At 36.1% G+C, this 14,215-nt stretch overlaps 2 protein-coding genes and 2 non-coding genes across 8 annotated transcripts; all 4 read right to left on the bottom strand.

The window, feature by feature from the left end:
- Positions 1–3,150: 3,150 nt before the first annotated feature.
- On the bottom strand, positions 3,151–4,592 carry LOC106422940 (protein NETWORKED 3A). Of its 5 annotated transcripts, none has more exons than XM_013863728.3 (3): positions 4,457–4,592; positions 4,256–4,367; positions 3,151–4,170 (listed from the first exon to the last, which is right to left on the bottom strand). In XM_013863728.3, exons 2-3 carry the CDS (start codon positions 4,338–4,340, stop codon positions 3,485–3,487), a joined length of 771 nt encoding a protein of 256 aa, XP_013719182.2. In that variant the 5' UTR covers positions 4,341–4,367; positions 4,457–4,592; the 3' UTR covers positions 3,151–3,484. The 5 variants fall into 5 exon arrangements, with proteins under 5 accessions (XP_013719182.2, XP_013719183.2, XP_048599339.1 ...); XM_013863729.3 differs by having other exon boundaries at positions 4,256–4,362; positions 4,457–4,591; XM_048743382.1 differs by having other exon boundaries at positions 4,256–4,369; positions 4,462–4,526.
- An 870-nt stretch (positions 4,593–5,462) lies between these two features.
- LOC106423089 (coproporphyrinogen-III oxidase 1, chloroplastic) lies at positions 5,463–7,437 on the bottom strand. Its single transcript, XM_013863877.3, has 7 exons — positions 6,774–7,437; positions 6,599–6,693; positions 6,422–6,505; positions 6,206–6,293; positions 6,001–6,125; positions 5,822–5,920; positions 5,463–5,735 (listed from the first exon to the last, which is right to left on the bottom strand). Exons 1-7 carry the CDS (start codon positions 7,381–7,383, stop codon positions 5,667–5,669), a joined length of 1,170 nt encoding a protein of 389 aa, XP_013719331.2. The 5' UTR covers positions 7,384–7,437; the 3' UTR covers positions 5,463–5,666.
- A 6,113-nt stretch (positions 7,438–13,550) lies between these two features.
- On the bottom strand, positions 13,551–13,660 carry LOC125579678. Its single transcript, XR_007317735.1, has one exon. It is a non-coding gene; the product is annotated as a small nucleolar RNA snoR97 (small nucleolar RNA).
- An 84-nt stretch (positions 13,661–13,744) lies between these two features.
- On the bottom strand, positions 13,745–13,860 carry LOC125579666. Its single transcript, XR_007317725.1, has one exon. It is a non-coding gene; the product is annotated as a small nucleolar RNA Z278 (small nucleolar RNA).
- Between the last annotated feature and the right edge of the window lie 355 nt (positions 13,861–14,215).

A 14,215-nucleotide genomic window follows, 5' to 3' on the forward strand; every position in this document is an offset into this window, starting at 1 on the left:
AGCATTGGAGCCATGGAGTGCGTGAATAAGCTGGCAATTTTATTAACATAAAAGATGACAGACTGTCCTCCAATTCGCCAAGTCTACAACGGCAAAATCAACTTGATTTTGATTATAAGTTCTTATTAGATTACATTGAATTTCGCAAAAAGACTACTGACTTTACTCACCTTTACGTTTTGACCCCACATGTTTTCCGTGTATGTGCATGTGTGCGGATTAGTCCTTGCTAATAGCGTTTTCAAGACGTAATTAATCTTACTAAACACTTACAGTTGCAGCTGAGTTTTGGTAGTATGCTTTTTAAATGGGTTTTGTTTGAACTAGTCATTAAGAAGTACTCCATAGAGTAATTAAGAAGAAACCAAAAAACTATCCATTGTCGCTCAATTTAATTAGCACTAAAATAAACTCCACTGTGATTAATGTAAGTAGATGATAATGATTTATACTATGTATGAAGACGTCAATAAGATCACCAAAAAAATATCAAGACTTGCAAAATGACTTTGCCTGACATATCAATAAATAATTCATTATAATACAAAATATACTATAGCCGTTAGATCAATGTATATCCGATCTCAATAACGTGCTTTTAGAGAATAACTAGAGATTTTTTCCGCGCTTCGCGCGGATTATGTCTTATAAATTTATTTTATTTATAATATTATTTGTTAATTTTTTTCTTTTATATTCACTTCTTGTTTTTCCAATGTTAGTTTTTCTTAATTTAAATTTATATGTTAATAATTTTTCATTTTTTTGTTGTAGATGGAGAATTATATTTTTTATTGATGGTTTTTTGTAAGTGATAGTGACATAAACTTTTTGAAATTTTAAAATAATATTATATATAGTACGATTAACACATTAAAGAAGAGAAACATATTCAGACACATTTTACACAGGTTTTATATGCATAATTTTAAACATTATATATGTATATATTATAAGTTTGAAACATGTAAATGCTTTCTAAAGCTAAATACTTGTTCTGAGTTTACATAACTTATCGAAAGTTTTATCTCTTTTTAAATTCAAATCACAGAAAAAATATAAAAAGTCAGTATAGATAGGTTTTTTGGGCTTTTAAATCAACACTGAAAAATTACATGAATCAGATAACAACAGTTTTGTAAACAACTGGATAAAATTTGACCGAGCCAAAGATTTTCACACAATATGTTCTTTCTTCTTCAAATTGCGAAGAGCCTATAGGCACAAGAAAAAAATCATAATTTTTGTTTTCACTTATATAACATTTTTTCTCCTTTACACACGAAGTTTATTACACTGCTATAAGCAATGTAGAACTCTATTCATATAAGATTCACATCTATGCATTTTGACAAAGAAGAATTTCAGCCATCTTTAGTTTCGGAATGTACCAACTTCAGTCATATACACTATATTTTCTCTATGATTCAAAACTTATAATTTTAATATATGTGCAGATTTCCATGTGAAAAGGCACGCACGCCATCTATCATTCAACCTATTACTTTTTCCAAAGTAAACACTATAATCCTCGTTTGGTTAGCTCCACAAACTAATCTCTTTGGATCAGTTTATAAAAAATATTGATACTAATGTCAGAAAAGAATATAAACACTATCAACAATACATATTGGCACAAGAATATTTGGTTCAAGGAACATATTCCACGTAATGCGTTTATATCATGGCTGGCTTTGCGGAGAAGACTGCCAACCAAGGATCGCTTGAGGCGTTGGGGATTAAATGTCTCAGGAACGTGCGCCCTTTGTAATCTGGAAATAGAGACTCACCATCATCTCTTCTTTGAGTGCTCTTTCTCTCGCTTGATATGGGAGCCTTTTGCTGCTGAAGTTTGGATTTCTCCTCCGGCTGATCTACACTCTGTTGCAGCCTAGATCAATCAACCTCGCGTCAACGTAGATGCACATGCTACTCCAGTCATCAAGCTCTACTTTCAGTCATGTCTCCTCACCTTCATCAGTCATCCTTGCCTCTTTCGACCGTATGATGCGTGACCGTCTCCTCTCTTACCCGGTAAGTTCTTCTTTCTCATCTTCTCTACTTCTTTTTATATTTCTTGTATAAGACTTCCTTAAGGCTTTTTTTACCTTGAGTTGTTGTTGGTTGTTTTGTTTCCTTGCTGTAATAAGTTGTTTAAAAACAACAGTGTAACCTTTTAGAAAATAATAATCTTAACATCTTACCAAAAAAAAAACAACAAATATTGACTTATTTATGTGAATATATATTTTATTTTAAATCATTATAGTGGACGAATAAAACACCATAATTTGTACAACAAATTTTCTTAGATTCACCTCATCATACTCACCATTTTACCATTTTAATTACATAATTTTACATGAGCTTCTTCATCCTTCCCGGTTATTTTCTCTTTATTTATAACTACAATATAATGTTATAAATTATATATATTATAAATTAATAATTTATTTACCCTTAAAGTCTAACTATTAAAATATAACATAATTCAATATAGATATATGATTCTATTAATAAATTAGCAGTTACAAATTTGAAATTTCTATAAATATCAAAAGTTGTATGTTAGTTAATTATTTTCTAAATGATATTTATTTTTAATTCTTTTTAGATGAGAATATTTTGGCTGAGGTGGATAGTCTCAAAAGCCTTGAATTTAGTCCCTTTTATATAGTAGGATGTTAAATCAATCGACATACAAGTCTCTGTCCTTTTTGTTACTTTTCTCTAAAACATTTATTCTGTATCATACGAACGAACGAGGTCGTATTCGTTTCTTTGCATACACGGCCGGATGCTAGTAGCTAATCTTAACTTCTCAAGTCTGAACTCTGAGTGTGTACGATTGAAAAACAGAGTAGAAGTAGCTTTATTATATCCTCAAGAGTCAAAAGTCTAAAGTCAAATTATAAGTTGCTGTCATATGTCTTTTGATAGATGACTAAGTGCTGATGGATGTTATCTAATGTGATCGTCACATTGCTCGTTTCTTTGGTTCTTCAGAGTCGGACTTATCATATATCTTGGACAAAACCACATTCATGTATGTAAATAGAACATTATCCAAATTTAAACAACAATGGCCATGACTTTTCTAGAAAATGTTGATGTTTTAGCTAAGCAAGCTAGACTTTGTAAACAAATCACTTGGTTCTCTTAATAATATATTATGTTGACCAAAATAAAAACAACAATGGTCAAGACTTTTAAACAAACAAGCCACTGTAATCACTTAGTACACACAGAAAAAGAACTTGCAAAATAAAAGAACAAAAAAAATGATTTTCCAAACGAAAGAACGAATAAATAAGCAAAGAAAGAACTACATCAAATGTAAAACAAACATGCATAGACTTAGCTATTAACTATAATCTTACGAGGCCTTACACTAACTACTTGAGTATACTCTTACCTATCACAGACTACAAAGATCTTTAGGGAAAGCTGCTATGATCGCACAGACCTCTCTGTTTCTTTTTTTTTAAAGAGTCATGAGCTCTCTGGAAGTAGTAGGATCCGTCTTTGGGACGACCCAATTGCCCACTACTCTCCCAAACAACCCTTCAAGCTTGTTAAACTCAAACGCCTTCCACATCTGTTGCTTCCTCTGAGACACATCACTCTCCTTATCATTATGCTTTGCAACAACGTTAGAAACACATCTCTTCAGCTCCGAGTTCTCTTCTTTGAGCATTTGAATCGCTAAACTCATCTGCCTTATAGCTTCTCTCTTCTCCTCATCTTTCTCCCTTACAATCTCACTGTAAACCTTATTCTCCTCTCTCAGCCTCTCTACCTCTTCCTTCATCATCCCATCATCAACTCGGGATGTTTCCGTTTCCTCACCTTCATCGACCCATTTGTCTTCACCGTCATCGACTTCGGACTCAGCGTAGTACTCCTCATGAGTCTCGCACGCCTCGGACCAAGAAGACTCATCCCAAGTTGATGACTTCTCATGACGACTCTTCTCTGAGCCGTGTCGGTGCACAGAGGAAGGTCTCAACAAGTCGTACCTCTCGGCTAAGGAGCGATGCGAGCGGTAGAAATCTTGGACCATAGCAACGAGCTCAGGCCTTTTCTTGTAATACATCTCGGCTCGTGCGGCGAAAGAGTCCGCATCCTCATCGATCACTCTCAGCATCTCCTTTGTCTTCTCATCCAACTCTTCAAAATTATAATTACAACTAAAAGTTAATAACTTTGGAAACCAATAGACATTAAGCAGAATCAAATTGAGAAAGGAAGTTACCAGAGAGAGTAGAGTGAAGCCATGGAGAGAAATTAGTCGTGTTGTGGTTTCCAATCCACCACCATTTTGATGAATCCATCACCATCTTCTTTCACTCTTCTCAAAAGCTTATCTCCACTCAAAACACAAACACACAGAGACTCTTCAGACAATAACAGAAGAAAAGAGAAGCCAAGACACAGAGACACGGAAATTACCAACCTTAATAACACGGCGCTGTTTCTTCCCTATCTTCTTCTTCTCTTCTTCTTCGCCTTCTCGATTTTGTACAGAGAGAGAGGATCAAGGCATGTACTCTATTTATCACTAAACATCAGTCTCTATCCAATAGCATGTTGCCATGTGTAGTCATTAAAGAAACTGTCAGCTTCTTGCATTTACATAGATACCCTTGGAGATCCAAGCGGTGGATGACATGGCAGCATTATCACTGTTTATATTTGTCAATGACGTTTTCATCCCTCGATGGATATTGGATGTTTATGTACATATGAAACTACGAGGAGGGTAGCTTTGGAATTATATGCAGTTGATAGGGACGAAATTTATTTTAATGGGCCCTACGAGGCCATGTGGGCCGTGACGAGCGTTACACGCAAAAGGTGTTTGTGCAACGGTCGAGAGACTCTTTGCCGCACTTTACATGTTACTGTAAAGAGTAGGACCAAAACAATAAACTAAAATAAATATTGATGAATTTCATTATTTTGTTCTTTCCCCCAATAAGACAAATCTTTTTATTTTCCTTATTAACAGGTTTGTAAAGATATTAGTGGTGGTAAGTAGTAACTAATCCTGGCTTTGAATAGTTGTTAAGTGGCAAAACATGATTCACTTTGCATGCTTTCTTAGTGTAAAGAATAGGACAAAACAACAAAGAAAAATAACAATGCTCGACAAAGTGAATCCTTTTCTAAACAAGTTTTTAATGATATTAGTGGTAAGCTAATCTTGGCTTTAAACACTTATATATGAAGTTTAATGGTGATGAGATTTTGCACTAAAGTAAGCATTAATATCATGTCCTATATATGATTAGATATGCATCAATGTGCTATATATGATTACTGCTAGGAGCCCTGGTTGTTTCAAGCTTAAATTTGGATTGTATAACCTTAGCTGCACACTCTTCAGCCAGCTTAAATTTCAAATCTTCAAGCAATTTGTTTTTTTTTCTTCTCTTTAACGAGTTGAATCGGATTGGAGCTTGTAGATGAACATGACACTTATGAAAATACAGCACTGGTAACATGCACATCACCTAAGTTTGTCTTGGTAGCCACTCAGCTTTTCAGACACATGTTAACATGCACATCACCTTACAAAATCCTTCATCTCTTCAATAATCTAATCAACTAAACAAACAAGAAACAATAGAAACAACATCACTCAAGTCTCAATAGAAAACATGCTATATCCACTCCTTGGGGTTGATACAAGCATCCAACAGCTTCCACTCCTCGCTCCCCTCTTCCGGTTTCTGCACCCAACAAACACCGTTACTACATTTGTTATATCCGAACGAGTTAGGACTTAGTGTCTTTCACAAATGAGAAAGGAACTTACATGGTCATACTCCCATCTTGCTGACAGAGGAAGAGAAACAAGAATACTCTCTATTCTCCCTCCCGTCTTCAAACCAAATGTCGTTCCACGATCATATACCTTTTCCAACCATTACAAAATGCATTAGATAAGCTGGTCATTAGCCAAAGATTCACAAGAGATGAGACTCATTATAATACCAAGTTGAATTCGACATATCTTCCTCTTCGCAACTGTTGCCATGCCTTGTGCTGCTCTGTAAATTCCATGTCTTTCCTCTTCTCTACTATAGGTATATAAGCCGGTACCACTGAGTTCGCACATTCTGTAAAAAATCCCATATCAACTAAAATTAGTCAACCAAGAACACTAACATATCATCATTTTGGAGAATTAGTCCATTACCAGTGGAGAATTTCAGAAGCATTTCTTGATCATAGTCATTAAGATCGTCAAAAAATATCCCTCCAAGTCCTCGTCTCTCATCACGGTGCTACAATCAAAGATCAAATAGTTTTTTTTTTTTTTTAAATCTTCAAATTCCTGACACAATCAATACTTACTCAAAGACTCTAGATATCACAAAAACAATCGGAATTACATGAAACTTAAAAGACACACCTTGATGTAAAAGTAGTCATCACACCACTTCTTGAATCGTGGATAGAAAGAAGGGTCGAACTTGTCACACGCTTGCTTTTGAATCTACAACAAGAAAAGACAAAGCTTATAATAAGAGCAAAACTCCATCAACCACAAAGCTCATATCTTTAGAGCAAGAATGAATAAAGTTAATACCGAATGAAAATGCTTGACATCCTCTTCAAAGATGTAAGCCGGCGTAAAATCAGTTCCACCACCAAACCACCACTGCCTCGGAGCTCCAGGAACATCTACACTTCAACAAAAAACACCAAATCACATAAAGCTAACAACTTTACAATCCCCACACAAAAGAATCTAACTTTTTTACCCTTCGGAGCATCAGTCTCGAAATACCGATAATTAAAATGCAGAGTCGGCGCAAAAGGGTTCTTAGGATGCAAAACCGAGCTAACTCCCGCAGCAAAGAACGGAACCGGACCAGGCTTCTGATCCGACGCCGAGCCTTTCGCAGCTCTGTAAGCTTCGGGAGGCATCACACCGTAAACCACAGAGACATTCACCCCAGCTTTCTCGAACACATTCCCGTCCTGCAACACGCGGCTGATTCCTCCTCCTCCGCCGGGACGAGACCAGACGTCTTCTTTGAACTTCGGACCGTTTTCGACGGCTTCGATGGCCTCGCAGACGCTGTCCTGAGCAGCTCTAATCATGGTCTCGAAACGAGCTCTGACTGAAGTTGAGGAGGAAGAGTGGGAGGAGTCGTCGGAGTCTCTGAGGAAGGTGAAGGGCCGTTCAGTTTCGGGGACTTCTTTCTCGATTGAGACGGAGCATCGGAGGGAGTGATTGGGTTTGGTTTTGATTGGTTTGGGGAAAGGGAGAGTGGAGAGATTGGGGGAGTGGTGGAGACGATGGTGATGGTGATGAGAGGAGAAGGGAGCTAAGGGATGAGGAGAAGAGACGAGAGAGTGAGAAGCCATTGATCCGAATTGGAGATTTGATGTTGAAGAAGAAGATAGAGAGAGATCGTTTATACGATAAGAAAGTCGTCATCACCCACTGATCAAACCGGATCCGGTTATCTACCTGACCCGCAGTCAAATCTAAAATTTGGTAAACTTCGATTCGACCAAATCAAACCAGACGATCAAAAGTATTTCAAAACTACTATAAAATCTATTGATACTAATAATTTCTATAAATTAATAAATTTCGTCATTTTGGATATTTATTTTCGACTAAGGCTATGTTTCGTGCAACAAAATCATTGGAATTATTGTTTGAAAATTTGGTTATGCCAGACACCCAAAACATGAACTATGAAACTCGATCAGGTTCCGAGGTTCCGAAGCAGATGAGATTTAAGAAGTGCACGAATGAACCATTAGTGTACCGCAATATTAAAGGAGGAGACATCTTGATCATAGCCGTCTACGTTGATGATCTATTTATGAAGGAAACTTCGTTTAAAGTGATTAGGAAATTCAAAGAAGAAATGTCTAAAAAGTTTGAAATATCAGACTTAGATAAGCTAACGTACTACCTTGGCATAGAAGTGATTCAAGAAGCAGACGAAATCAGAAAAAAAAAAAAAGTATGCTCAAAAAATCATGTGTAACACAAAGATAGAAGCGTGTAATGCAATTCATGTTCCAATGGAGGCAAACTTGACGACCTCAAGAACTGAAGATGAACGAAAGATTGATGATACATAGTTCAAAAGAATCATAGGATGTTTGAGGTATCTACTTCACATAAGATCCGATTTGTGTTACGCAGTTAATGTTCTTAGCAGATACATGCATAATCTGAGAGACTCACGCAAACAAGCCATCAAGCACATATTGCGGTATGTGAAAGGAACAACAAACTATGGTTTGTTCTTCAAAAAAGATGGGTCAAAGAGTGTTGTTGGTTATAGTGACAACAGTCACAACATTGACCTCGATAACGGGAGGAGAACGTCACTTAAAAATACATGTCAAATTTTTTATTTCAAGAATTAAGAAAAAGTTAAATCCAAAATTTTTTAAAAATAGCCAAATTAATGTCGTTTTAGTTTCAAAATGTTATGTTCAGATCTATTAACCATTCAATCTATTAAAAATAAAAAATTAGTTAAGTGAAAGTTATATTTTTAAATACAAGAAATTTTAGAAATGAATATTTAACTTTATTTTTTCAAAATTTAAATATCTGAACTCGATCCGAAATAACCGAACCCGAACTAAAAATATCCGAACCCGACCCGAAGTATAGAAATACCCGAACGGGTTCTACACCTCTATACCGAAATACCCGAAAATCCAAAATACCCGACCCGAACCCGAACGCCCACCCCTACACCAAGAATAACTACATGTTACACACCTTACTAAAGAAAACTTCTAATTATATATATATATACATATGTATATATATATATAAAATTTAAAAAGAAAAAAAACTCTAATAAAATATAGATAATATGATATTAGTTTAAATTTGTATTTGCTTTTACATATTAGCAAAAGAGAGCCAAAGAGGAGTGTGTCATACAAGCATTCTTCTATTCTTTTGCCAATGTTGCAACTGCTCCTGCTGCGAGCGTTTAGGAGCTGTTAGTGTGATCTCTTCGTTTTGAGTTTTATAAAAGGAAATTCGGTTTTATTAAATAAATGTTTTATATAAAAGTTATATATACATATTTGTTCATTAAACAACATGTTGTACACATAAGAAAATTGGATATTAATTATATATTAAATATATTTCCTTTTTGATAATACATTTTTGATATATAATATAAAACAATTAGTTTTTCTTAAATTATAGGGTTTAGATATAATTTTATACTAAGATATTATATTTTTATTATCATTTATTTTGATGTATATAAAATCATTTTTATTATTTATAATTTAAGAAAATTCGTTTTGAGTTTTATAAAAGGAAATTCGATTTTATTAAATAAATGTTTTATATAAAAATTATATATACATATTTATAAAGATATTGCATCTTTGATAATAAAGTGATTTGGAAACAATTATTAACAAAAAGTTAAATAAAAGTAATTAATAATAATATTTTGACAATAAATCTAATTCATTAAGGTGACCATTGTAATTAACCTTCTCAAAAAATATGATAGATATATCTGATATAATGAAAAAAAAAAATTACTTAAACCGACATTTAAAAAAAAAGGAAACTGCATGTAATTATATATACTGATTCCCCTACTCCCTGAAACTCATTCTCAGCAAAAGAAAACAGAAACAAAGAGCACAGATTGATTCCTTTCCTTGGTTCTTGTTATTTGTCATAACTATGCGTACGTATCCGCGTGGTTCGCGATTTCAACCAACGGAGTTGGGGTTGGTGAAGCTTCATCTTAAGAACAAGGTGGAGAAGAACATAAGCGGTTTCATCAAAACGTTGAACGTCTACGGAGACGCGCCGTGGCTTCTCCATCACGACACGAACCCTCTGTATAGTAGAAACGAATGGTACTATTTTGTTCCGAGGAAGATAAGAGGTGTCAGGTCAGTGAGCCGGATGGTACCGAGTAACGGAGATAGCTTAGGGGGCACGTGGAAGTCAGTAGGTAAGATAATAGAAATAAAGAAGAATGACAAGGAGTTGATGGGTTACAAGAGGGTACTAGTGTTCAAAGAGAACGTGGCTGGGAAGTTAGAGAAGGAGAAGACTGACTGGCACATGGATGAGTATTCCCTTCACAGGAATGGTGATGAGTTCCATGATTTGGTCTTGTGTCATGTCAGACTACTTCATAGTGACGAGAGATTCAAACCCCATGTCCCTACTGCTCATCAGGTTGATCATGTGAAAAACGACAACAACGACGTAGTCTTACCAAACCAAGAGCAGCAAGAAGCTGGTTCTGCTATGCAAGATTGCAAAGGTGGCGACGTCAATCAACCTCAGCAACAACCAGAAGAGCAAGAAGATTCATTTATTCTTGTAGATCGTCATCTGCGGAGCAACCACAACCAAAGACAGAATCTATTGGAAGATGTTGTTTATCCGAATGGCCGTGGCGACTTCAATCAACATCAGCAACAACAACAAGACCAAGAAGATTCACTTAATCTTCTACATCCTCCTTTTCAAACCAACGTTAACCAAGAACATTATCCATTGGGAGATATTGCTTATCATAACGCAGAGGGTGATATGACTGGCTATGGACTCATGCCAAGTTTTAACCAAGGCAGCGACGTCAATCAACAACAAGATTCACCAGATCCTCTTCTCCTTCCTCCTTTGCAGCAGAGCAACGACAACCAAGAACCTCATCCATTGGATGATATTGATTTTGATGATAATCTTACGATTGACATTGATGAACTCTTGAAAATTCTAGACGAAGGGAAAGAGCAAGAAGATCCACCCACTCTTCAGAGCAATGTCAACCAAGAACCGTGTCTCTCGTGGGATACTAATTTTGTCCCATCTCAGGTGGAGAACAACAACACCGTCTTACCGAACCAAGAGCAACGAGAAGCTGGTTTTGCTAATCATAACGACATGAAGATGATGGTAGAGAAAGAACATGGCGACGTCAAACAAGATCAAGAGCAACATATAAAAGATCTACTGAGCTATCTCCTTTCGGATGATTTTGGTTTTGATGGCTCAGAGGATGGCCCGATTGCGCCAGAGCTATTAAAACTGCTGGAACCGGTTCCCCAAGCTCAAGACTCGGAAGTCATGCCTCCTCCTCCTCAGAGCAACGACAACCATGGACAGCTTCCTCTTGTCCCATCTCAGGTGGAGAATCACAACAACACCAACGTCTTACCGAAACAAGAGCAACAAGAAGCTGGTTTTGCCTATCAGTATGACATGACGATGGTAGCAAAAGAACATGGCGACGTCAAGCAACCACAAGACCAAGAGCTACAGCATATAGATCTACAGAGTCTTCTCCTAGATCCTGAGTGGGATGATTTACGTTGTGATTTTGGTGGCCCAGAGGTTGGTTTGATTTTGCAAAATATGGAGGTAAGCATGACTCAACAAGAAGAACAAGAAGTGCAAGAAGAGATATTAAAACTGCTGGAACCAGTTCCTCAACCTCAAGACTCGGGAGTACATGCGGATCAAGTCATGCCTAAAGATTGATACGCTGAATTTAGTTCTTGATATTTGTATGTAACTCCTTTATTAGTTGATTTTATTTCCGGTTATAATGGAGACTTGAACTCGTTTAAATGTTTGTTTTATATCAGCTTTTATTCTATTGGTTTTAATGTTTGTTTCTTAGGTCTAACTGGTGATTATAGAACTCGTTTTAGTGTTTGTATCAATATCTAGTGATTATAGAACTCGTTTTAGTGTTTGTATCAATATCTACTGACTGGTTCTCTTACGTATAATTTAAAACGGATTTATCAATACATGATCATTAGGGTTAATTAGCTAACTAAACAACCGGTTATATAATTAGATTACATAATGTATTCCATCTTACAAATTAGGGCTAATATAAGAAAAATAGAGTGAAAAGAAACAGAAAGTGAGAATAGTTATTTAGAAGAATCTCCAGATTGTATATAGATAAGGGTAGAGAAAGAACACGACTCGATTACGCATAATACGGACGGAAGCTTGACTCAACAACAGCTACAAAAACTGGAGACATTTATTGATAATTTGAACTTGTATTTTTAGTATTTGAATCCAACTTATATTTCTTTGGTTTGAATATTAAGATTGTTTGGTTGTAAAGTCTTTTTTTTTTTTGGTCAAACTACGATTTCATTGCATAAAGAAAAATTTAACCTTCACTAGGGAGGGATGAGTTTACAGATACAAGCACCGACTTGTTGGGTTTTCCCTCATTAGCCCAAGAATAATAACTAATCAAGTTATGATCCAAGAGCCCAAGAAGAAGAACATCTAGAAAAAGGTGGAGAAGTATAGAAGAAGAATTGTGTAGAAGAAGAAGAAGTGTGTAGAATGTGTTTAGGATAAGATCAAAAGAAAGTTCTAGAAGTAGCTTGTACATACCCCTCACTAGTATAAATAGGGGTGTTTAGTTCTCTTGTAATCATCAAGAATCAAGAAAAATAATAGAGAGAAAACATTTCAGCAAAAGTTCTAAAAGTCTCCAAGAAATCTCCAAACACAAGCTTTAGTAGAAAAATCCCTTTCCTAAAATACGAAGGTTATCTCAAACAAAAACCGTCTACATTCCATCTTAACCTCTCGAAGAAAATATTATCCGCTAACTTTCCCAACACGACTTTGCCACTGAGTCGGCCTCAACGTTAAATAAACAAGAAATGTGATAAAAAGAGCATGCCTTTAACCGGCTGCCAAAGTAGTAAATATCGGTGAGGATATTATTAAGTTCCGTCCTAGAACCCTTAGTCTTGAGTAGCTTCACCAACGTCTGTGAGTCAGATAACACCAACAGGGAGTCCACATTGGACATGAATGCTTCCAGAACCGCCTTCCGAACCGCCAGAGCTTCAGCAATCAGAGCTGACTCCACATACCTCCTTGAGTCTTTAAAGCTCTGGATCATACCTTGCTCTCTCCCTTTGAATATTCCTGCAAAGCCACAGTTCCGTGTAGATGCATCCCAAGCTGCGTCAACATAGCACACTAGCTTCTCATTCTCGAAAGATGGTGGCGCCGGGGGCCCTGCCGAGAGGTTACGTGCCAATAAAGCAACTACATCTTGAGCTGATTGCCATTCCTTTGCATCTTGTACGGCCAACGTGATCACCTCCTGAGCCGTTACCTGCCTATTTTCAAAGACAAGCAAGTTTCTAGCCTTCCAAAGTCGCCATAAGAGCCACGGCCATAGTTTGGTTGTAAAGTCTAACTGGCGACTTGAGCTCGTTATAATGCTTGTATATATCAATTTGTTTATAGAAGATGACTTGTTTCTTACGTCTAATTAAAAAAGATGGACTAATCAAAGTAGGGAGCAGTGAATGAGCGGTGTGTTCAAGTCAATAAATAACCAAAACTCAACCCAACGTTTCCTAAAAGACATTGTCCCTAAACCTCAAACGATAATCAATCCAATATTTAAGTATATCACTATCTTAAGACATCAAAACAGGTTAGAAAAGTTACAAGGCATACAAAACAACAAAGCAAACTAATGTATTTCATCTTAAGAGAACAATGTAGAGTTCTTGTTTAACTCCAGTCTCATAATTAGAGCGAGAGACGAAGCTGATGAGAACACTAGCAATTTATGAGTTTTTTCAGACTACATGCCACATATAAAAGTGCAAGTGTATAGTTTAAACTCAAAACCAAGTTCTTCATATCTTATAAATCAATAAAACCAAAAAGGATGAGTATTAATGGAAAGTCTCAGTAAAATCCGTAGAATTCAAAGAAATTGCAGCTTATGCCAAGGGGTTCTCCCTGTAAACAGGGTCTCAGCTCCACTGCACCTCATTCAGTTAGATTACATCCTCATCGACATTCCAAAATAGATTAAACACACACACACACACACTTTGTTTAAAGATAGAACTGGATCAGACAATGAGACCAGCTTTTTCAATAAAGGATTATCTGAAGCAGATATCACGCTGTTATAAATTATTCATCACTGCCCAAAAATAAATACTTTTAAAGCTGAGAAATCAAAACATGGAGAAGAAACCTGGCTCATATTAAGAAAGTCAACCATGTTTTTGTTAGGAGTGAACTTAATCAAGCCCTTTGATACCTTAGAACACAAGTTTGCTTTGATGCCAATTAAGGCCCCTCCTCAAAGCTAAGAGAGTTTGTGAAAGAACAAACTAAATAGAACAAAACACAAGTTACTTCAAT

Source organism: Brassica napus, chromosome A10, assembly GCF_020379485.1.
Source record: "Brassica napus cultivar Da-Ae chromosome A10, Da-Ae, whole genome shotgun sequence".
Taxonomy (NCBI): Eukaryota; Viridiplantae; Streptophyta; class Magnoliopsida; order Brassicales; family Brassicaceae; genus Brassica; species Brassica napus.